Raw genomic sequence first — 24,961 nt, forward strand, 5'->3', positions numbered from 1 at the left:
TGCCAGAGAAGTCTTGAAATCTTCTAGACTTGTGATGTCCTGTATGACAGCTACCAGTCGTGCCTAGCTATTGATATGGGCTAATGTGAATAGTGATGTACTCCACACCAAACTTTAAGGCTTAGTATTTTAAAATGTAGAATTATCTATTAATAATTTTTATACTGGTTACATGTGAAATAATATTTTGGATGTATTGGGCTAAATAAAATATCTTATTGAAATTAACTTCAGGTTTTTTAACTTTTTTAATGCGACTATAGTACAACTCAAAATTACATGTGGCTTACATTGTATTTCAATTGGACAACACTTAGATTAGCTGAAATGGAGCCCCTTTTCTCAGTACCCTAATTCCTCTACTAGCATTTATTATATTGTTAAAACTGCTAGACTATATCCTGCACTAAACTGAAAATACCTAACGAACAAGAAGCTGTCTTGGTCAACATGGCAATTTTGGTACTAAGAATGCTCAAATAAAAGCAATCAATTCTCATTATCCATAGATTCCATATTTGTGAATTTTCCTACTTGCTAAATTTACTTTTAACCACCAAATCAGTACTTCAGATGCTTTCATGGTCTTTTGTGGTTATGCACAGAGGAGTGAAAGATCTGAGACCTACCACACACATTTCCCTGGCCTAGGTCAAATGAGTGATGCTCTGCTTTCCTGTTTCAGTTGTCAAAGAGTAAAGTCTTTCTGTCTGTTCTAGCCATTTTTTCACATTTTTATGACTTTTTGGGTGAACTGGCTATTTAAAATGGTCCCCAAATATAGTGCTGAAGTGCTGTCTAGTTTTTTTTTTAAGCACAAGAAGGCTGTGGTGCATTTTACAGAGAAAATACATGTGTTAGATAAGCCACCTTTGGGCATAAATTATAGTGCTGTGGGCTACAGCGAGTTAAATGTCAATGAATTAATACATATTAAATAAGGTCTTTAAACAGAAACACACATAAAACGAGATTATATACTGGTCAGTTGATGAAGATGTTGTGACCAGGGGCTCACTGGCACCTAACTCTGTATTTCCCTTAGAAGCAATGGTTCCACATTTATTGATTTGGTGTTCCAGAATCAACTGAATTTGCTAAATGAATAAAACCAGATCATTTTATTCCAATTTCAAATCTTCTGTGACTGCACTATATGGTGGTAGTTAAAGGTGATTGTGGCGCCAAACTGCCAGTCGTGGCTTTCTGACATGCTAGCTGTGTCATGTGGGGGAATTAATTTTTCTTTGCTATTTTCCACAACTAAACATGTATATAAAAGAATAGTTGTTAATGATTACCAGGAGCTGGCTGTGGGGGGAGAGGACTAACCACAAAAAGGCAGGAGGGAACTTTTAGAATAAGGGAAATACGCTGTATCAAGATACACATCTTGATAGTGCTAGGTACACATCTGCCTATGTTCTTCCAAACTCATAACTAAAAACGGTGTTACTTTGTATAAATTAAATAAATGATGTTATAAAAAGAGTAACAGTCAAGGTCAATATTAAAAGAATAATACACACAAAACATTTAATGCATCTCCTACTTACACACTCTTGAAACATTAGCAATCTTTCTAATAACAATAGACAAACGTTCGGTGGTGTAAGGAAAAGCAGAGTAATCTGCTGAACCAGGATTCTAATTTGGCTCTTCCAATCAATATATAACCAAAAGTTGGGCTGTTAATGGGAGCTCATTATTGTAAAGGTTACATTAAAAACGTGTGAAATATCTGTGTAAACTGTACAGCCACATAGGAATATTAGAAATAAGACTATTCATGAGAGAGCAATTCAGTATCACAGGGCCACACAAACTGGTGGAGGTCACCTTCGCAAGGCGGGAAAATGTGGTGCATTGTGAAAAGGGGAGCACATATCATTTAAGAGCCTTGGTCTTTAATCCTATACAAGTCTATTGGCTCCAGGTCGATTTTGAAGACAACCCATCTGCTCTCATGAGGTATAGACATACCTCCAATTCAACAAAATGCCAGCGCCAGGAGGAAATAGCTGAGTCTGGCAGAACACTTCTGAACTGCACAATGGGGTAGGAGTCAGACACCATTCACCTCTATAACTTTGTAACAGCCTCTTGAGACAGGAGTGAGTTAGGCCATTTCACTGTTGCTTTTTAGGACGTTTTATGAGTTCCCACCCCGGAGAGCGCAGCTGACTCCAGCGGGACACCCAGTGGCAATCACTGCCATTAACTGATCATAGGTGGCTGAGGTTCCAGGAGGAGCCCACAGTGCAGAGCTGGGTGAGCACAGAGCTGAATACTGCATTCAGGCTCTTCCACGAGGAGCAAGCCCAAAGAGGGCTGATGTTCAATTCCAAAGTTCCCTCCCTAGTCACGTGTAACATTATTAAATTCGCGGCCTCTCCGAGGTTGACATCCATCACGTGACAACAGGCATGCACCTGAGGACTGGGTCCACAGAGTAAGTGATTCGGTTCTCGTTAACTTTGACTGACACCCCAGTGCAACCAACCTAAACATTTTACGGATCAAGTTTTCAAGCCAATGCCTCTAGCCTCAGCAACTGGCCTCCAGAAAATGCTCTTCACGCCGGAAGTGCACTAATCCGCAGCACGTGGGGTTGCCAGGGTGCTCTTCACGTGACTGGGCGGGGCCTGGGGAACCTTGTAGCCAATGGCAGCAAGAGAGGGCGGTGCCTGTGACGCGTTGGGCCTATCCCGGAAGTAGGGCTGAAATGGGGGCGGGAAAGGGCGGGGAGGCCGGGGTGTGGAAAGTGGCGGCCCCGCCCAGTCTCTTGGAACAGCCTGGGCCGCCGCCGCTACTGCCGTCGCAGCGCTGTGTGGACCCCGCACCGGTACGCAGACGAAAAGCTCTTTTTCTTTGCTGAAAGGTGAGAAGATGGGGAAAAACTAGAAAACTGATAGGGCCGAGACTGGGGCAGGGCAGGGGAAGGCAGCCGAAGCCGAGGACTAACGAGCGAAAGAGGAAGGATAGCTCGGGGAACGGAGGCGAGCGCGGGACCCGCCGGAGCTGAGGCCCGTGTGGGGCCATACCGGGCCGGGGATGCCGGCTGGACAGCGGGGCGCCAGAGAGGCCGGGACTACGGCGCCGCAGCCCGGGGCCGGAATGCGCGCCAGAAGCTCGAGGGCCAGGTGCTGTTATCCCCATCCTTCGCGGGGGCGTGCGGCCTGGGCTGGGGCCCCGCAGTGGAGATCAGGGCGGCAGCGGAGGGCCGGGTGGTGCGGCGCGGTGCGGTGCGGGAAGGTCGCCGGCTTCTCCTGCGGTGGGACGACGGGGGCAGGGAATTTACTGCTCCTCCTACGGGTGAGCGCCCAGGGCGGGTATCCCCCACTCCGGCGAGCTCCTCTGGGACTTCCCACCCACCTCCTCATCAATGGATGGAAAAGTTTGTAGAGGCCGGAGTTTAAAAGTGTCCACTGTTCTTGCGTGGCTATTCTATAAATGCAGAAATAATTGATCCGTGATGCTTGGCATGTAACCTGCCCAAAATGAGACGTTTTCTTACCTGTGTGCCTGTTAAAAAGCAAACACAAACTTTTTGCGTAGTTCCCTGGGGGGAAGCTACCATCTCCCCAGCCCACCATGGCAGATGAAATTGACTTCACTACTGGAGACGCTGGGGCTTCAAGCACATACCCTATGCAGTGCTCGGCCCTGCGCAAAAACGGCTTCGTGGTGCTCAAAGGACGACCGTGCAAAATAGTAGAGATGTCAACTTCCAAAACTGGAAAGCACGGCCATGCCAAGGTAAGTGCCGTTCCACGTCTGCCTTTGCGTTGAGATTTTGATCATTTGTATTTCATTACAGCACGTGAGATTTCTATACTTATAACCGTGTATTAAGCACTTCTTTTTCTTCCCACTATTACTGGGAGATCAGCTGTTACAATGAATACTGAAAGGTGCAATTTTCTTCTTGGATCCTTATAATGTTTCATTACTTTTCCTGAGTCCTAGTGACTTAGAAGATCTGTTCAGCTTACAGATGAGAAAACCTGTTCTAACATAATTCTAAAATCTAACTTCATGTACCCTCTTATAATTACTAGACTGTGTGATTTGGTATTGATATGTCATGATACGTTTAGTTCTTCATTGCTTATCATTCTGTGATCACTACCCTTTTTTAAAGAAAAGTGAAATTAAATGACCTTGGAAGGAAAAAGAATCTCATAATCAGCCTTGGTATTGTGCTCTTGTGTATGTAATGATTGATATACTTGGCAAAGTTTAAACAGGTTTCCTGTTCTCCCTTCTCTGTTAGGTTCACCTTGTTGGAATTGATATTTTCACGGGCAAAAAATATGAAGATATTTGCCCTTCTACTCACAACATGGATGTTCCAAATATTAAGAGAAATGATTATCAAGTAAGTACTAATTTTCTTTAGAGTGCTGCTTATTTCTTAAAGGTGTAAATACATTCTGTTATCAATTGTAATTTAACAAAGACCAGAAGAAGTTTTGTGGGTTTTTCTAACCAATTATTAGGCACCACTTAATCTTAGAAAATGGAGAAATAGTCACATTTAACAGTTGTATCTTACCTAGCATTATTGCTAGTTTATTATTTTAACATTGTTGAACTTTTAAAAAGTTGAGACTTACTGTTCTCAGACTAAGTGACTGCATATTGTGTCCGAATAAGTTTAATTTTTAATAAAATTACTATTTTCTTTGTTGTAAAATATTTCAGATTTAGAGAACTCCCTCCCAGATTTTTTCCCCACTTATCAGAACTAAGATTTTCAAGAAATTATTGGAATTCATATTCCACCAACCAAGTTTGTGTATTAATGAACGTGACTTAGAATTTAGTATTCTTAAATAGAGAAATATGTTGAAATCCTTAAATGTAAAGGAAACATATTGGGTTGGCCAATAAGCCTGTTATGTTTATTCTTTTGATGGCTGTAGTAGTGCTTAGCTGTCTTTAACTTGACTCAAAATAATTTTGTTAGATTAAATTGTGACAGCTGTCATATCAGCATGCATTTAAAAAATCATTTTATTTAAATTGGTGAGTTTTTGTGCAACCATTTTAATATTGAAAAAGGAAGAAGATACACAACATTTTCAGTTTTAATGCTTTATTATTTTAAGAAAGGTAAAACAACGGAAACGTAAAAAGATTTGTGCGTATTGCAAAGGTGCTGTGACTGATTGAACATGTCAAAAGTGATTTGCAGAGTTTCTTGGTACTATTGACGTTTTGGCCAAATAATTCTTTGCTGTGGGGCTGTTTTATGCATTGGAAGATGTTTAGCAGCGTCCCTGGCCTCTTCCCAGTAGAAGCCAGTAGTGGGAGAAAGCCAACATATTCAACATACCCAAATCAATAAAGTTATTGGTGAAAACAAAAAATGTCTTTTATTTTACAGAAAAAACTAAATGAACTTTTTAGCCTACCTAATACATCATCACTGAATATGATGAAGAAAAATACAAAAACTATGTAGTTGTTTTGTTTATATTCAGTGACCATGTTGTGACCTTTTGTTAAATTATAGGTATAAACTTCAAGTTTTAGTTCCAATTATACATTTGGATAGTGTGTGTTTAATTATAGCATTTTGTTGTTTGGGGTATTGATAGTAACCAAACCATTGACATCATAGGATGTAGGAGCTCAGATTAATCACAACCAAAGTCTTTTTTGAAAGTCTTTAATTTCTGTGTTGAGCATACCATATATAAAACTATTTCTGTTCATTTTACATAGTGAGAAATACGAGCGTGACACTTAGACTTGTTTTATCCAGTTTAAACTGATTTCCTTCTATACCTTTTATTGTATTGTATAATTTTTAAAAACTGTTAACCATGAATTGCAGTTACCCAATGATTTTCTTTTACTCTTTGTCTGCTTGTAAACATGTTTTTACATGGTTTTAATCTAGTAAGCAGTTTTATATTTTCACTTTCCCACTTATCATCAGTGTTTTTTCTAGGTTGCTTCAAACTCTTTGTACAATTTTGAATTGTCTTAGTATGATAATAGCAAGTATTGTTTGTTTGTTTGTTTAGTCATGTGAGTCTGAGTTTGGATTTAGTTCTGCTACTTTCTAGCTGGATGACCTTGCATAAATTATAAACCCTGTCTGTGCCTTGGTCTTTTTATCTACAAAAGTGGGATAATGTGAGGATTAAATTTTTAAAATATGCCCTATAATTACCTTCTATGTAGATATACACCAAAAAGTAGTTTTTTTCTGATCCCCCCTTTTCTTTATATTCTGGAAATTCCACTTAATCTTTTCATTATTCTTGAAGCACCTAATTGAGACATGGCCTATAGTAGGCACTCAATAAACATTTGTTAAATGCATACCTAATTATTCATTGAGGTAAGGCTGGTGCAGCCAACTAAAACTAAACACAGAATTTTCTTTTGCCAAAAGAGATTTACATTTTAATCCTTTAAAAAATATTTTATTTATTTAATTTTAGAGAGGGGGGAAGGGAGAAAGAAAAAGAGAAACATCAATCAGTTGGCTCTCGCACCCCCCCCCCCAACTGGGGATGTGGCCCACAACCCAGTCATGTCTCTTGAGAGGGGATCTAAATGGTGGCCCTTTGGTTCTCAGGTGCTCAACCCCCTGAGCCACACCTGCCAGGGCTCTGTTTTCATCCTTAATATGTGAATGCTTTGATCATCCAATAGGCATTATATTCATTAGTGTGCATTCAACATAGAAGGCTTTTGCCTTTGACTGTTTCAGAATGATGGCATCAGTAGTTCAGACAGTTACTACTGTGACCAATTTCGACAATCATTGATTGGAACTCAGTATTTAATGTAAAGGAAAAGTTTGGTTTCGGTTTTTATTTGGAACTATAACAGGGCCCAGACTCGAGTGAGGGGAATGAGGAGAGAGTTTCTTGCCTAGAGCACAAAATTTTAAATAAAGATAAGACAGGTACCATGTTTTGCCATGTACAATAGCACATTGCGTTTTTGTGCATATTATACATGGGTTATTATACTCATTATTATATCCATGGTATGTAATCATTATACTCATGTATAATGAACATCCTTATTTTTCCCTCAAAAATTTGGACAAAAGAGTACGTATCATACACAGCAAAATGCAGTAATAATGCCAAGCCACATAGGAGTCTAAGGCAAAAGGAAAAATCAATAATTCTGATTCTTTTTTAAAAACTTTTGATATTTTGTTCATTGTGGAATTTTTGCATTCTAATTCTTAAGAATACTGCGTTAAAAATGTATCTGGTTACTGATGTTTCTTGTGGCACCACTTTAAATTTTGCACCCAAGACAAATGCCTCACTCACCTCACTCTAGTCCCAGTCTTTGGTATGTAGCTTGGATGGGAGACTGACTACAGACTGGATAAGTGAGTGACTCAAACTAGACAAATTCTTGCTTTGGCACTTACTGTGTGACCTCGGTTGGTGAGTTATTTAACCTCTTGCCTTCTTTTCTTTAATCATAAACTGGGGATAAGAATGATTCCTCCTGGTTTCCTTATGAGGTTTAATAAGTTAATCCTTAGAACAGTGCCTTGCAGAATAAGTACTCTGTGATCACATTCCTTTATTATCTAGTCACTGTAGAATACTTATTTCTGTTCGCTTGTTAAAAATCAGCTGTGTGAGCCTTTCCTGGTGTGGTTATTGTGGTGGTCTTCACTCCCCTATCCAAGTGCCTTGATTAAATTCCTCCTTCTCTTATTTTTTGGCTACATGTAGTCCTTTATATTTGCTTTATTTGGTATTTCAAATGCCTCTTTGGCAGTTAATGAAAATTAAAAAGTAAATCTTTGTTTAGGAAAAGAAATGCATTAATATTTACAATTTTAACTTTATATATTTTAAAATAAGTTCAGAATGAAAAAAAAATTGTCTCCTGACTTCCATTGTAAGATGTAGTTAGGGTTAGAATTGCTAATGGTCTTCCCAAAAGTAGTTATGGTTGTCTACGGCTCAGTGATGGTATAAAATGCAAATACATCTAGACATCTTTTGGAATACCCAAGTTTTTAAATATAGAATGCTTGTTCAGACTCTGATACTCACTTAAATCATGTTTCTGTAGAAAGTGCTCTGTTCCTGTGTACTGCACCACAAACTAAATGCCTTTTCTGCATTCACTTAAGTTTTAAGTCATATGAAGTCTATTTTTCAGAAATAAAAGTAATTATTGTGGACCTTTAGAATTATTGGTGAGTTGCCAAAACTATGAATATTAAACCGTAGTATATTCTTCAGCCCTGGCAGGTGTGAGGCAGTGGATTGAGCGCCAGCCTGAGATCTGAAAGGTCACTGGTTTGATTCCTGGTTGGGGCACATGCCTGGGTTGCAGCGGGCCAGGTCCCCAGTTGGGGGTGTGCAGGAGGCAACCAAGCGATGTATCTCTCACACATTGATGTTTCTCTCCATTTCTTTTTCCCCTCCCATCCCCTAAAAGTAAATAAATGAAATCTTTCAAAATAAGTATAAAAATAAATAAATTTGAGTATATTCTTCAAATAAGTAGTGTGCCTTTTGGATATTGGGATATGTGAGTTGAATTTTGTTGTTTCAACATAAAAAAGAATACCAACAAAGAAAATAATTATGCTGTTCTTTTTTTTAAAAGATTTTATTTATTTATTTATTTATTTATTTATTTATTTATTTATCTTTAGAGGGGAAGGAGAGAGGGAGAGAAACATCAATGTATGTTTGCTTTTTGTGCATCCCCTGCTGGGAGTTGGCCTGCAGGGAACTGGTCTGCAACCCAGGCATGTGCCCTGACTGGGAATCGAACCGCCATCCTCTGGTTCGCAGGCCTGTGCTCAATCCACTGAGCTACACCAGCCAGGGCATGCTGTTAGTTCTTAAAGATTAAAATCTTTTTATCTTTCTGTGGAATTCTTTGTGTTCCCTGGTAGAAGTCTTTCTTTGGGAATAAAAATTTTCTTAACTAGCAGATCCCAGTATTGCAGGGACAAGAAGCAAATTATTTTGTTACAGTATCATTAAATGTAATAGTGAGAAGAGCCATAACCTTTGGCTCCTGGACCTGTATATTCTATCTGTGGGAAAAATAGTACCAGATACTGAAATATATTTCAATCTGTAAAATAGTATTCATGCCCACAAAGTATCACCCAGCAAGTGGTAAAGATGAGTCTTCAACAGGCCATTCCATACAGGCAGGCTATGATGGAGTCCTTGGACTCACTGTGATGGAGAGGTCCAAGGACTCCATCACAGTGAGTTCTCTGAGCATTGTCCTGTTGCCTTTTTATTATGCCTGTCAAGTGAGGGTTTTGGGTTAGAAATGATACTACATGCAGTTCTAACAGGACTGTGGCATTCTATAAACCCACAGGTGAGATTTTAGTAGAAGCACTGAAGTCAGAGAAGGCAACTCCCTATGTAGAATAAGAGCCTAGTGCAATTAGCACAGACTGTTACCAAGTGGCTAGCTGTTTCCCCTGGGGAATGGTGCCATACAATGTTACCAAGTGGCTAGCTGTTTCCCCTGGGGAATGGTGCCATACAATGTTACCAAGTGGCTAGCTGTTTCCCCTGGGGAATGATGCCATATCAGGGACTCTGTTGGTCTCTGCTGTGAGGTACTCACTGGTGGCCGTAGTCAGATCAACTTTGGTGAGAGGAAGCCTATGCCACTCAACCCACACCACCATGACCACTTTGTTCATAAGCCAATTGAGTGAGTACTGGGAAGACTAAAGAAAGAAGCTGAAAGGCATTTACAGATAGAATTGTCTTGACTCATGGACATGGACAACAGTGTGGTGATTGCTGGGGCCCCGAGGGGGGCGGTGTAAGGGGACTAATTAGTAGTGGAAAAATAATATAATAAAGATTTTTTAAAAATGGAAGTATATCCAGAATAGTCCAATCCAGAATAAGATAGGCAAACATGTGTGAAAATTAGGAAAGCATTTGAATATCCATCAAAAGGAAATAATTGAAGATTGAACATATTATTGTATGTGTCTAAATGCAGTTTTTTAAATTAAAAAAATGAGGTTGATATATTTAAACAGAAAAATTTGAAAATGTAGTAAACGGTCAAAATCACAAATTGAGGCCCACACTCTGAATACTCATTTCCTTTGGAGAAGGAGAGACTTCATTTATCAGTGAGGATGGTTGGCAGTGCTTACAGAATATTAAAAAATAAAAATAGGGGAGACATTGGTTAAGAAGCTATTTGTCATTCTACTTCTGACATTCATCATTTGAAATCTCTCTGTTTCCTCCTCAAGAGGATGGAAAGAGTAATAATACCGATTTCATGGGATTGGTGTGAGGATGGTTTAGTAAGTACATGTTTAGAATTGTACCCAGCACACATGAAGTATAATTTTTTTCTTTTTTTTTTAAGAGAGTGAAGGGGGTGGTGGGGAAGAAACATTGATTTGTTGTTCCTGTTTATTTATGCATTCGTTGGTTGATGCTTGTACGTGCACTGACCAGGGATACCAACTTTGGGTGTCAGGGACTGTGATCTGAGCCATGTTTTTTCTTTACTGCCACTGCCCATCTGTAAAATAGGGTGTGAACCTAGCCAGGGATGCTATGAAGACCTATCATGTAACAGGTAAAAAGGCCGTACAAACAGAACAGTAATAAACCAGTAGCAGGTGTTGGCAAACACCCAAATCCAGGGCCTTGTGTTCTCAAAGAACATCATTGGCCCCGAGATAGCGGTTGGGGGGGGGGGGCGGAGATCCTGCTCACTTACTGGCCAGGACTGCTGTAGATTAGAAGAGGTGGAAAGCAGATGGAAAAGGAAAAGAGAATCATCTTGTTCACCTAATTAGCTGCCTTCTCGGTAGCAGATCCCCTTTGATAAGCATTCATATTGACACATTCTCTATGTGGAAAAGTCTTCCCACTTATCACTTCCACAGACATTATTGTTGCCAATTTTCCTGTCTTGTTCTTTCAGTGTCCTTGACCTTCCATCTAAACTCTTAGGCATTGCCTATAATCATTTGAAATCCAAACATCTGGTCCGCTCTTCTTTCATGCCCTGTGCATGTAGCTCTCATCCCCACTGTCTTCCATGGTCACCTCTGAATAGTTTCATCAGATCACGCATAACCATCTGGAGACCATTCAGAATTATTTTGTTTACAGTCAGCAGGTCATAGGGGAACTCCCCATAAAGCCATTGGTATAAATTGAGGGAGAACTTGTTGCTGAGGCAGAAGTGTTTTCTCAGTCTAAGCTACTTCTTTTACAATTTGTTTGTGCCTTTAGGACCAGCTCAAGTTGATCTCATGTATGCTACTTCTACCTGCTAATGGAGTGCTGCTGTGCTTACCCAACTTCTCAGCTTGGTGGGTCGGATAATGCCCCAGTTGATGACAGTGTTAATTTGCTTAGGTTGTTTTTTTTTTATTATATTTCATTGATTATGCTGTTACAGTTGTCCTGATTTTTCCCTCTTTGCCCCATTCCACCCAGCACGCCCCATTCCCTCAGGCAATCCTCCCACCATTGTCAATGACCTTTGGCTACTCCATATCTTAAACTATACTGTATTGTATATCCCTATAGCTATTCTCTAACTACCTATTTGCACTTCTTAATTCCCTCGTCTCTTCACCCATTCTCCCACACTCCCCTCCCATCTGGCAACCATCAACACACTCTCTGTATCCATGATTCTGTCTTTGTTCTTCTTTGCTTAGCTCGTTTTTTAGATTCAATTATTGATAGATTTGTATTTTCTGCCATTTTATTGTTCATAGTTTTGTTCTTTTTCTTTAATGTCCCTTTAACATTTCATATAATAATGGTTTAGTGATGATGAACTCCTTTAGTTTTTTTCTTGTCTGGGAAGCTCTTTATTTCCCCTTCAATTCTAAACGGTATCTTTGCTGGGTAGGACAGTCTTGGCTGTAGGATCCTGCTTTTCATGATTTCAAATATTTATTTCCATTCCCTTCTAGCCTGCAAAGTTCTTTTGAGAAAGCAATTGACAGTCTTATGGGAACTCCCCTGTAGGTAACTAACTTCTTTTCTCTTGCTGCTTTTAAGATTCTCTCCTTATCTTTGGAGAGAACTCTCTCCTTAAAAGCCTCTGGCCTTTTAATTATAATGTGTCTTGGAGTGGGCTTCTTTGCGTCCATCTTGTTTGGGACTCTCAGTGATTTCTGGACTTACATGTCTATTTTCTTCACCAAATTAGGGAAGTTTTCTTTCATTATTTTTTCAAATAGATTTCTAGTTTCTTGCTCTTTTTCTTCCCCTTCTGGCACCCCTATGATGCAGATGTTGGACCTCTTGAAGTTGTCCTAGAAGCTGCTTATACTATCCTAATTTTGTTGGATTCTTTTTTCTTCTTATTCTGATTGGTTATTTTTGCTTCCTTATGTTCCATATCATTGATTTGATTCTCAGCTTTATCCACTCTATGTTTCCCAGTAAATTGTTCTTTATTTCAATTAGTATATTCTTTGTTTCTGACTAGATCTTTTTTATGCTGTTGAGGTCCTCACTAAGTTCCTCAAGCACCCTAACAACTAGTGATTTGAACTCTACATCTGATAGATTGCTTATCTCCATTTTATTTTAGCCCCTTTTCTGTAGTTTTGATCCAGTCTTTCATTTGGACCATGTTTCTTTGACTTCTCATTTTAGCTGCCTCCCTGTGTTTGTTTCTATGTGTTAGGTAGAACTACTTTGACTCGCTATCTTGGTACTATTGCCTAATAGTAGATGTCCTGTAGGTTCCAGTGAAACAGCCTTCCCTATTACCCAAGCTAGGTACTCAAGGTGCACCCTTTGTGTGGGCTGAGTATACCCCCCTCTTGTAGTTGAGTCTTGATTGCTGTTGGCAGATTAAGGGGAGGGATTTACCCAGGCTGGTCAGCTTCAAGGATTAGCTGTGACCACTTACCACCAAACTCCACCCTCCGTGGAGTATAAACTGTGCAGGATCAGGGTGGTGGTGCTCTGATATGTTCTGCAGCAATCCACTGGGTGCACAGGCCCTGTGGTACAGGGTTTTCCTGGGTGGTACAGGCCAAGGTCAGCCCCCACCTGTGTTTTGCCTGGGGCCACCCTGCCTGAGCTATAGAGCAATCTGAGATGGCTGCTACTTGTGCTGGGTTTGGAGACTCCCAGACAAAGGCAAGCTGTGATTCTAGGCTGGCTGCTGCTAGTGCTGATCCTGGGGCTCACTGAGGCCAACTGTTGCTTATTTGATAGGATTTAGAAAGTTGTAAAGCACTAGGCAAGACCAGTCATTCATATGGAAAAGCATTTTGGGTGGCCCCATAAGTTGGATGGGGCAGAGTCTCTAGGGATCTCCAAGGAGGGCCAAACAGTGTTAGCCAGGTTGATGAGAGTCTCAAATATGGCACTAGCTTGCTGGCTCTGAGGGGGTAAGGTTTAGAAAAGGGACAATGGCCTCTGGTGCCAAATACTCCAGTTTAACCACTGGTGCCTTTCATGCTACTACCCTGGTACTAGACCTCAGAATGAGTGAGTCTGTATAGGTAAGTCCATGTGTGGCTCCTTTAAGAGGAACTCCTTGAAGCTCTAGCAATTTCTTTCACAGACTCAACCCTGGTTGATTTTTGCAACCAGAAGTTGTGAGGACTTATCTTCCTGGCCCTGGAACTCTGGGTTGGAGGCCTGGTATGGGGCTGGAACTCCTTGCTCCTGAGATATCCCAAATTTTTATCTACCATACATGGATAAGGGACCAGACTATTCCTCCAACCAGTCTGGATGGATGTGGTTTCTTTAATTCTGTAGTTGTCAGATTTCCATTCAACTTGATTTCTGGTAGTTCTGAGTGATGGTGGTTCTGTATTTTAGTTGTAATTTTGATGTGGTTGTGCAAAGAGGTGAGCCATGTCTGTGTATACCGCCATCTTGACCAGAAGTCACTTAGGTTTTATAATAATGTTGATCAAGCATTAAGTCTCTACCAGGGAACAACAGCTCTAAGGAAGTAGCTTGAGAGGCAGGGGAAAGAGGAAGAGGAATAAATAGAAAGAGGCCTTACAAATCTGGTTGTTAGAAATATATTGAGGAATGTAATTAAATTCAGAAGTAAGGGCTAAGAAGGCACCTGTAGTGATGACATGCCTTCTCCAGCCTTCTGTTGTGTGCCAGTAATACAAATACAGGCAAACAACGTTTCTCTGTAATTCTCCCTTTCAGTGTTCTTGTTCTGACTGTGTCATGGAAAGAATCTAGTCATTAATTCTCCCCACATTCTTTCTTTTGGTTCACACTTTGCTTCTTCAGCTCCTTGTGCCTCCATCCATTTAGTGGTTAAGTATTCTTTCTAAAATTCTTATATACCATAGCATTTTTCTTTTTTACCTTTTATTGTAGAAATTTTCAAAATAAAATGATCTCCATCTACCCATCATCCAGCTTCAACAACATGTAGCCAGTCTGTTTTGTTGTACCCCACCACCTATCATTTCTTCCTATACCCTCTACCTCTTGATTATTTTTAAAGCTAAGATAAATGACAAGATATTAGGTCATTTATTATTTCATCTGAAAATATTTTGTTATACATTTCTAGGGTATAAACTGAAAAAAAACACCATGGCACTTAGAAATTAATAATTCCTTAATATCTTCAAATATCCAGTCAGTGTCTACATTTCCTAATTGCATTTTTTCCCTTTGATGAATGTAATGGTTATTGTTTTTTCATTACAGTTTGCCTAAATCATCTTCTAAATAAGCTCCATGTACTGAAATTGGTTGGTGTATCTCTGAAATCTATTTTAATGTATAGATTCTTTCTCATACACTGGAATTCTCTCTTTTCTCTCTCTTCTTTCCCCTTTTCTCCTTCATTTTTTTGATAAACTATAATTTGTTCTGTAGATTTTCCCACATTCTGTATCTTGCTAATTGTATTTCCTTGTTTAACATATGCCTGTGTTCTATGTATTTCCTGAAAATTGATGATTAGATGTGGAGGCTTAATCAGATTCAGCTTAGTTTTCATTTTCTTCCTCTTCTTTCTTTAATACAAACTACTCCATAGGTGATGTTGAATGCAACCATCAGGTAAATAAGTCTGTTTCTGTCATTTCTTCATTTTTTAACCATAATACTTCTATAAAGAAAAACTTACCTTCATCAGATTTTTAGTTTGTTTACCCTATGGTCCAGAATATAATAGGAAAGGCAGTATAAGTGCTTGGCTCTTTTTCTTTAATTACGAGTTTTCGAAAGGAGTTGGTTCCCTAGGATTTACTGACAATGACCCATCAAGTTTTTTTTCACTATTAACTTTAAACATATTTATATTTCAATTCATTGTACTTGTTATCCCCATCAGTGCTCAAATTAGCCTGTCTTTGACCAGGGTAAGGCCCTTTAATATGGGCCTAGTGATCTTCAGTAGCACTATGCTTTCTAGTGTAACAGCTGGGTCCAGGTTCATCTTGTATACTTCCTCCTCTGGACTTGAAATTACTCATTTTTCGAAGAACCCTATGGAGAGAAATAGCACCATACATTGGATTCTTTTAGTGGGAAATAATGATACTAGTATTTTGGAACCAATATTTTGGAGATATGCTGTCGTTTCATTTCTTAGTTGGATACACTGCTGTATGCCTAACACCTCTATTACAAGTTTTCTGACCCTGCCCTCTCCCATGTCTCTGCTTGCTAATAACTAACGATTACATACTCTCTTTACCCCCCAAAATTGTTCAGAACATCTTAAATTTATCAAATGAGTAGATTTCAGGAAAGGTGAAGGATCAGAAGGAAATATTTAGAACTGACTTTTAACTATCTTCTCACCACCCTTCCTTCCAACTCTGTAGAGTCAGGGCTTTGAGAGAAGATGGGAAAAAATCACACAAAAATGCTTAAAACTCAACAATGCCAACAATAACTTTTTTTAGATTACAAATTAAAACAGGAGAATTGTACCTTTAGAGTGGAAAAATCTGGCAGATGTTCCCTTAGCCAAGTGATCGAAGTTAATTTCATTAATAATAGGACAAATCAACATCATTTGCCCTTCGATATGATACTCTGTACGTCACTTATGTAGTATTACTACCAGAAATGTATTACCTGAATCATGAGGAAATGAGTAGTCAAACCCAGAATGAGGAACACTCTGTAATACGGTGAACCTGTGCCCTTCAAAAATGTCAACGTCAGAAAAGACAAGTGTGAGAAACTGTTCCATATAAAAGAGACCGAACCAACATGACGGCCAAGTAAATACCAGGTAGGATCCTAGAGTTGGGAGGGCAAGGTTGCTACCAAAGACAGTATTGGGACAACTGGAAAATTTGAATGTGGACTCGATACTGAATAATATTTTAGCAATGTTGAATTTCCCAATTTTGAAAACTAAGGTGGTTATATAAGAGTATTTCCTTTTTCTTAGGAGAAATACAGTGAAATATTTATTGCTAGAGAGAGAGTTTATGGTATTTGTTATATATTCCGTATATACAGAAAGAGAGAAAAATGAACAATGAATGAATGGATGAATCTAGGTAAAAGATGTGGTTTTCTTGCATTATTTTTGTAACTTCTCTGTATATCTAAAATTTTAAAATAATTTCTTTAAGAAAAATCAAATAATTTATTTTCATTATTTAATTTTATTTTTCTATAGCTTAGTTTTATTTTTTTACATTTTAATTGTATTTCATTTATTTTAATAAGATTTAATTATATATACAATTTTCAGGATATTTTATAATATTTATGTATTTTTATACTTGGAATGCTTTTTATTTTATTCCAGTTTATTTTATGAATTCAGGACTTAAAAAAATAAAGTACCACCATTATATAAATAAATATCAAAATACCAATATTATTATTGGGCTTCTATGTTTCATTCACTAATGGCAGTGAGAACCTTTAACTCTTGAAATAGACAAGTTCTACTTCAGGGAATTACTGAAAGAGCTGAAATCAAAAAGATCTGCCTTGTAAGCCTGTGGTTAATTTTTTAAAGATTATATTTCTAACTTAACCTCATTGCTCCCCATTTTTCTATCAACCACCTCACAAATGTTTGAGGATATAGATTGATTAAGAGGGTGTTTGTGGTTGCTTTGTAAGGTGTTTTATGTTTGTTTGTTTCTGAGATTTTAGACATATTCTAAAGCGAAATCTCCTGTGGCAGTTGGAGTTAGTATGGAAAGCCATAGCCAGATTTGTTAGTGCCAAAAAGGAGAAACTTGAAATGCTACCCCTACAGTGCGCCTGGGTTATATTACGGCAGTTACAGGGTCCAGGGCCGTGTCTTTGACTCCTTTTGTGCACGTCAGTGCTAACATCTGGTGTGCGAGGTGATTGCCTTCTGTAAAACCTGTTAGAGTTCGAGAACACTGACAGTGTGCATGCACTTAGAATACTGAGCGCAGCCTGGCCATTCCCTCATGCCTGTGATAAAAGAAATTCAGTTCTATTAAACCTGTGTCTTCTTGCAAGTTAGGTTGATGACTGGGCATGTTCTATTTTGTCATCGACCCCCTTGTGTTTGACTTAAAAAAAAAATATCTGGTGGTGGTGCAGTGAGTTGGAGACTAAAATTTTTCTGCTTCACTTTGTTCAGAATTAAACTAAAAACACATTGTTTGTAATCATGAAAAACTAAAAATAACCTTTACACCCACTAATAGGAAAATGAGCTACAGTATATATATGTAATTGTGAGATGACGAAAGAGACTGAGATGGCTCCATATTTTACAGTTTGGAAAGAGTTCTAAGACATGTTATCAGGGGAAAACAACTTGCTGAACAATACTTATTTATGGGTTTTTAAATACTTACATTTATATTTTGTACATAAATGTAAGTGCTCAGGATACATGTTAAAAAAAATCCCCAAACTGTTTAATAATGTGGAGACTTGGGGCAGAGGGAGAGCAGGGAGAAATGAACTTGTCAGTCTATAAATATTGTATAGTTTTTTTGTGTGTACCATTTTTAAAGCACCAAAATATATGTAAATGCATCACTGTGTACTTACACTAATTAATGTGGATTGCAATTTAACTATGTAAATATTACAAAGGAGTGGATATAATCTAATCAGTGCAAATGATATAATTCCTTTAAATAGCTGATATGCATTCAGGATGGTTACCTTTCCCTGCTGACAGAAACTGGTGAAGTTCGAGAGGATCTTAAGCTGCCAGAAGGTGAACTAGGCAAAGAAATAGAAGGAAAATACAATGCAGGTGAAGATGTGCAGGTAAATATCTATGGGGAGACTACTTTTTAAAATCATTTTATAAAAATTTGGCTTCAACTAGTTTGCATGAAATATTTACATGAAAGGTAGCTTTTAAATACTGCTGAAGTATTGACCCATTACCAAAGAAAGTATCAAAGTTAAGTTTCTTACTACATAGATTACTGTCAGCCTCAAATTTGTCCTGAAGATCAGCATTTGAGAGATTTTTAAGTGTGAGAAAGAATGCTGTGGAAATACATAGCATCTAATAAGCACTGAAACATGCATAGCTCTTATTCTCCCCATTTCCTGGAAGTTGTCTTAAAAACCACAATGTGTGACATTTCACTTTAGGAAACTATTAAGAAAGTAAATTACTTGGTCTTGGAATACCTCTTTCCAAAATAAATACGTATAAACTATCCACGAATATACAGTCTATCTTGAATTAAATGTATCTTATGTGTGTATTGCCTTCTGAATAACTGTGCCTGCATTTTTCCCCTAGGTGTCTGTCATGTGTGCAATGAGTGAAGAATATGCCGTAGCCATAAAGCCATGCAAATAGACAAGAACATCGGGCGTGAGCAAACTGCTTAGGTCTGGGTCCACTGCAGATCTCAAGTGTGGTTCTAAGTCATCACCAAAGCTATGGCCTTCATAAGCAACCTCATTTATCTTTTCATTGTTTGAAATTGTGCTGAGTTCGTTTTGCTGACAATTGGTAATTTAAAAAAATAATCAAGGTGTATAATTTTTTAAAATTAGTTTGTAGGTATTTTTCCTGTAACATTCCTGTGGTTTTTCAGTATGATGAGTCCAAGAAACAGACATGGTAGTTTCAATAGATGTGATTTGTCCAAGCGATCATTCCTGAATTTTAGTTAAATGATAAATAAACCAGGGTTTTCAATCAAACAATGTAGCATCTAGTGGTATTAAAGTACCACACTTAAGTTGGATTGCTCTGCATTAATTTCAGATGTAATATCACAGAGTAAGTAGATTATAGATTGGAACTGTCACAGTTTCAGCCTACGTGTGGCAAGCACAAATGCTTAAACAAAAATCATGTTATCAAAAAGTGTCAGTTATCTTAGTAGCTGTCAGTTATCTTAGTAGCCATGTGCTGCACCCTGTATTACCTCAGTCTTACTGTTCTTTGCCAAATTGTTGGCCAACTTAATATAACCTTATATATGGTGATTTTCATACCTGCTTGTGGTTGACAGGCATGAAACTGTTGGGTTACTGTTAGCAAGTCATATTGTGAAGAAGGTACGAGGGACAGTGGCAAAATGAGTTGCTTAAAGCTATAGGTTTTTATTTGAGGCCTTGGTAGTCAGCATAAAAATAGAAAAGTTTTGAGATGTACTTTTGCTTATAACTTTCGTATTTTTCTCCCTCTCCCCCCCCCCCCTTGCTCTTTGTCTCTCTGTATATATAAAGGAGTGACCTGCTTTATAGGATACTATGCAGTGCTTTTTATCAATTATGTTTATAAATTGTTTATAAGTTATGTTGATAAATGTTATTTATAGTAGTCATTCCTTTCCAACCATCTGTAAGTAGACTTTTTTGACATCAAAATATTTATTTGTCAGACAAAAACTGGAATTCTTATTTCAGATTTGGAACATTTGTTAAAAGTATGTACATTTTTTCTAAAGTGAAATGAAAGTGAATTATGGAAGAAAAAAGGTACTTTATGTGATAATCATTAATTTAAGAAATACATATATGTATTTTTTATGATTGTCATGTGTAATTCAGTTCTCATATGAAATATAACGGAAAGATTTCTATAAATCTGAATTATTTTTTAAAGTGTTTTAGGTGACTTTGCTATGTTTCTCTTTGGTTGTTTGGGTCATATATACCTTATTTCCAGAATTCTAAATATTGTCATAGGGTTTGTGAGGACCTTTGACTCAATAACAATGATTATATCAGAGTGAAACTTAGAGAAAAGTTACTATTTGAGCAATACCTTAATTCTCTCAGACTGATTATGAGACCTCTCCCATCATGCCTTGACTTGTACAAGGCCTTTGCTCCTATCACCTAGAAGAAACTATACGTGATGTGGCAACTGCTCTAATCAGTGACTAGAAACAGCATTAGAAACAGACGATCCCAAAGTTTTGTTTCTTAATCTGCTCATACTTTTAAATCTTGTGTTAGCCTCAGCAAACCTATTTGGAGAAGAAGCAAGATAATTTAAGAAAATATAAAGAGAATTCTAAAGCAGAAGGAATATTGAGGTTGTAGTTCAATCATTTTAATGTAACATTTAGCTTTTGCCCATCTAAAGCATAATTAGGAATTAGGCTAAATTCTTTCCAGTATTCCATTAATGTTCTAGCATCTTAATACTTTGTAATGTGCATCTCACTTGCTGCTGGTTGGCATCATTATCCACAGGAATTCTAGAAAGTTATCAATCTGTGCTGCTTGCTGGTCATGTGTACGATCCCAGTTAACCATACTAGTGTTCTGATTTATTATTAAGTCTGGATCAGCATGCCCTTGTTATTCTAACTCATCAAACTTCACATAAATATATTTTCAATTGCAAATTAAGTGTATGTAAATTATAATAATGCATCTCTATCTTCATACCTTAAATGCCAAAAGCTAATTATGCATATAATATTTCATTTTAAGTACTATAAAAAGTATAAATACATGTCCGACATATAAGTATAGATTTTAAAGATATGGGACTGTTTGTGTATTTTTGCATAAGTCAAGACACTTCTCTAGAATAAAGTATTTCATTTGGTAAAGCTTTATAAACTATTAAAAAGAAGCAGGGAAACATTTTTTAACACAAAACAGAAGTGACTTCATTCTTTTTTGACATCAGAAATGTTCAGAGCTGATTCCTAGTATTTGTTATACATTTTTGTAGCAAATGGTAAACATCACAACTTACCAAGTGTGGAGTGTAGAGGCTGTCATGCCGATAGATTACAGTGACACACCATTTGTGTCTGCAGGCGTTCCACCAGTTTATATACAACAGCGATTTTCAACCTTTTATCATCTCATATGGCATACGTAAGGGAATTACTAAAATTCTGTGGCACACCGATAAAATTTTTTTTGCCATTCAACAAAAAAATAGGTATAATTTTGATTCATTCATAGCAGATGGCTATTGTTGTGGTGGCTATTGTCATTCTTTTTACTTGACAATCTAAGGAAAAAGAGGTCAGTTCCCCTGACTAAATAGTCAAGTATTGCATTTTAAAAAATTCTTCTGGCATACCTGTGTGCCTCTTGCAGCATACCTGTTGAAAATCACTGATAAACAATATTATATAACAAGTGGAATATGTGTTTCTATCTAGAGCATTTTATTTCTACTGTGAAGAATTTTGTTATACCTTATTTGCTACAAAGTTTTATACCCTCAGAAATAGATCATGTCATTGTTACTTTGATTTAGCATTTGCATCATTAGCATAATTATGATGTTTCTTTTATGCTCCCTTCCAAGGGCTGTCAGTCACTTGAAATTGATGCGAACCAAGCTCTTGAATTCACTTCCCTTGATAATATATAATTCTGTACTAATGCTTTATAACAATTACCAAAACTGTCCTGCAGCCAGAACATGATATCTTTAATAGGACTTGCTAAAGAAAATGTTTAGTCTATAAAATGTTGGGACACAGTTCTTCATTATAGCACAATGTGTGTGCACATGCGCACACAGCTTTGTGTGTTTGTTCTTTTTACACAGTCCTTCCAACTCTTAAAAGTACTGTAGTCTGGTAGTGCCTCAAATGTTGGTAAATTTTTTTTAATTTATAACTTTTTCAGAATTTGTTTTTGTACTTTAAAGTTTCTCAATTAGATTATTTCTAGTTGAGCTGTCATTTGAATGCATTGTTCTCAGGGCTGTTTGTGCTAAGAGTTGAAGTTTTATTATTTTAAAGCTAACTGCCTAAAAGTATATTGCAGAATTTTCCCAAATTGTATTACATGCAAATAAAAAATCCTTAATATCAACGTGTTTAAACTACGTACTAAGTATTAAAAAAAATGGGAACATTAGTGACATCTGTACTGGAAACTTGCCATATTTTTTTTCATTTTAGAATAGAATCTGGTAGTCTTATCTTAGAACCCTGTTCTTAATGATGTATCTGAAAGCATTTCTTTAGCCTGGACCCCAAAGATAGTTTCAGAGCCAGACACTGATGTATTGGCTCTCAAACATATTTAGGGACAACAGATTGAGATTCATAAAGCTTTTAGGTACATTAAAATGTTTACATATTGAGTTCTATAGTATGAACTAGGAACAGACTTAACTATGAGTGAATATGGCCCTTAAGAAGGGTAAGAACAAACTATAGGCGTATTTCCATAAATAGTATATTAAACTGATCAGTGGTTTAAAATTTTCTAATACCGCTTAGGCATGCTCATTCACAGTTTTCAAGCCTTCTTTCTCCTACCATGTACACAAGTAGTAGAAAAGAAAAGCTTAAGGAAAAATTGTGGAATATCTTAAAATTGAGAAAATTCAGTTTGTTAACTTTATTAAATTTTTTTCTCTGAATTGGGTACATGGCATCATTTGATTTTAGCAGGGAACATTTGGGTCCAGCTTACGGAACACAGATGTTCTGTGGGAAGGAGCATGGCTCGGAGTCACTATATAATTTAATATTTTTCCATTAAAAAATATCTGAACATCAATTTAACTACCAAGGAAGTCAAGTGCCTGAAAAGCGCTGTACACGTCACGTCTAGTTAGCATATTTTCCTTATGCAAAAGATGCATCTTACAGCAATGCATATCAGGCTTTCACCCGCTAGAAGCATACTTACGGCCGGACTTGGCCCATCCACCACGACTCCTCTCTCCTGAGAACAGGCGGAAACCTATTTTACAATTGAAAGAGAGGTTCTTTTATTCATATGAAGTCCCTGAAACTATTTCTTTGTATTGGTAGACTTAGGTTGATCTTAGTTCAAGATTGCACTTTTAAAAAACTCTGGACACTAAACTGTGTTCAGTGATGATGGTACAGTTTGTCGTAAGTCATAGTTGTGATCTTTCTTGAGAAGAATTCTATATTACGGTTAATATCTACCATAAGCACTCACGCTTGTTACAAAGTGCAATGCGAATGGCTAGTTCTACACCAGTATAATGAAAACGACTAGTTCTGTACTACCATGTGCTTTGTCATCCTCTCCGAAATAAAATAGTATTATCTAATCCAATGGCACTTTATTAGTAATACATTATATTTGTGTTAGGTGTAGGGGAACTCTTGCTTTTACCTGCAGAGACTCATGTTTTAGCTAAAACTTTAAAATTATAAGAAATGTAATATGGTTATTGTAATTGTGCATTTTACATTTCAAAAATGGGTAAAAGTTAAATGTTAAGCCTTTGGCTATACTAAAATAATTGTTGAAATTCTTTGAAATGTAGATGGTAAACTTATCAATTATAACTTTTTGTTACCTTAAAATATATTTGTCTGTTAACTTCATCAATTATATTAAATAAAAATAAATTTAACAGCTTGCACTATTCTTGTATATATACATTTCTAAAACATTAGAAAATTATATGAATTAATATGTATACCATTGTTAAAAGGAAGTCTAACTTTTGTATTTAATGTGTCTTTATATTCTAGGTTCTTTCTGGAGAGTGTCCCTGCTTTATGGCCTGGAATATTAATTTCTAAATTTTAGTACCAGATTTAGGTACATCGTTGTTTTTATTTTTAAATTTTTAGGAGCTTTTTAAATATGTACATAGTCACACGGTTCACAATTATATAGGTACAAGAGTGAAAACATCTCATCTTCATCCTCTTCCTGTGTATCTTTCCAGACATACTAATGCAAGAAAGGTTAATGATCCTGCCCAACCCCTGACCTCCAAGGGTCTGAGGGCCTCCTGCCCTACCAGGGTTGCTCCTCTCTTTCTGCAGTGATACAAATGGCATGAGAGTCTCTGAAACAGACTCTTCACACTTTTTCCAGTCCTCACTATATCTCGTCGACACCATCTAGACAGATTCGTCCCTATATGGCTCAATCGTTTCTTCTTTTTCTACACTCTACTATTCTAGGACGTCTTTCTTACTCCCCGACATGTGAGCCTTGCCGAGACTGTTACGGCAGTTGTCACTTTATATCCATGGTTGGTAGTACTGATTATTTTAACTTTTCAGCTCCAGCGAGTATAATTAGGCAGTGAAAGAAGCACCGGAGTCTCCCACCCCTTAACCCCACTCTTAATTGCCCCTTCCAAATGGCAGTAGCTGTTTCCCAGAGGTAGGAATGGGAAGGGCTGGGGGTTGGGGAGACAGTGAAAAGGGGCTAATTGTGTGTGACGTATCAGCGTGTCAGTCTACCTCCCTGGCCCCAACCTCGTAATTAAACATTCTGTCCAAATAGAGGGTGCCCTATAGAATTGCCACATTGAATCCATGCTTCCTGTCTAATGCGTGTGTGTGCTGCTTGTGTCCCACCGGAAACTGAAAACATCTTTCCCACAGAACATTCGTAAGTATCAGTTAAAACGGCTGGATGTGTATAGGTTCAAAGGACTCACCTACAAAGTTATTATCAATCCATTGTCCAATTTGAGAGTTATTTCTAAATCCAGTCAAATAATTTTCGGCCACACGGTGGGCACTTTAGTATCGCAGTGATTGTGTCCCAGTGTTTAAGGGCCAAAAACACTTGGCAGCCTCAGTTGC

General features: G+C 37.6%; 1 protein-coding gene across 1 annotated transcript; it reads left to right on the top strand.

Annotated features, from left to right (window-relative positions):
• The first annotated feature begins 2,767 nt into the window (after positions 1 to 2,767).
• EIF5A2 (eukaryotic translation initiation factor 5A2) lies at positions 2,768 to 23,772 on the top strand. Its single transcript, XM_037046536.1, has 5 exons — positions 2,768 to 2,881; positions 3,559 to 3,759; positions 4,277 to 4,381; positions 18,102 to 18,233; positions 18,724 to 23,772. The coding sequence occupies exons 2-5, from the start codon at positions 3,595 to 3,597 to the stop codon at positions 18,781 to 18,783; spliced, it is 462 nt and encodes a 153-aa protein (XP_036902431.1). The 5' UTR covers positions 2,768 to 2,881; positions 3,559 to 3,594; the 3' UTR covers positions 18,784 to 23,772.
• The last annotated feature ends 1,189 nt before the right edge of the window (positions 23,773 to 24,961 follow it).

Source organism: Sturnira hondurensis, unplaced genomic scaffold (genome assembly GCF_014824575.4).
Source record: "Sturnira hondurensis isolate 20B ecotype Veracruz unplaced genomic scaffold, ASM1482457v3 Scaffold0005279, whole genome shotgun sequence".
Classification (NCBI taxonomy): Eukaryota; Metazoa; Chordata; class Mammalia; order Chiroptera; family Phyllostomidae; genus Sturnira; species Sturnira hondurensis.

Bases quoted from the DNA above. Each gene is read 5' to 3' on its own strand.
- EIF5A2 (XM_037046536.1), top strand. From the start codon at position 3,595: ATGGCAGATGAAATTGACTTCACTACTGGAGACGCTGGGGCTTCAAGC. The intron at 3,760-4,276 runs GTAAGTGCCGTT...CTTCTCTGTTAG, and splicing joins GAAAGCACGGCCATGCCAAG to GTTCACCTTGTTGGAATTGA. The intron at 18,234-18,723 runs GTAAATATCTAT...TTTTTCCCCTAG, and splicing joins ATGCAGGTGAAGATGTGCAG to GTGTCTGTCATGTGTGCAAT.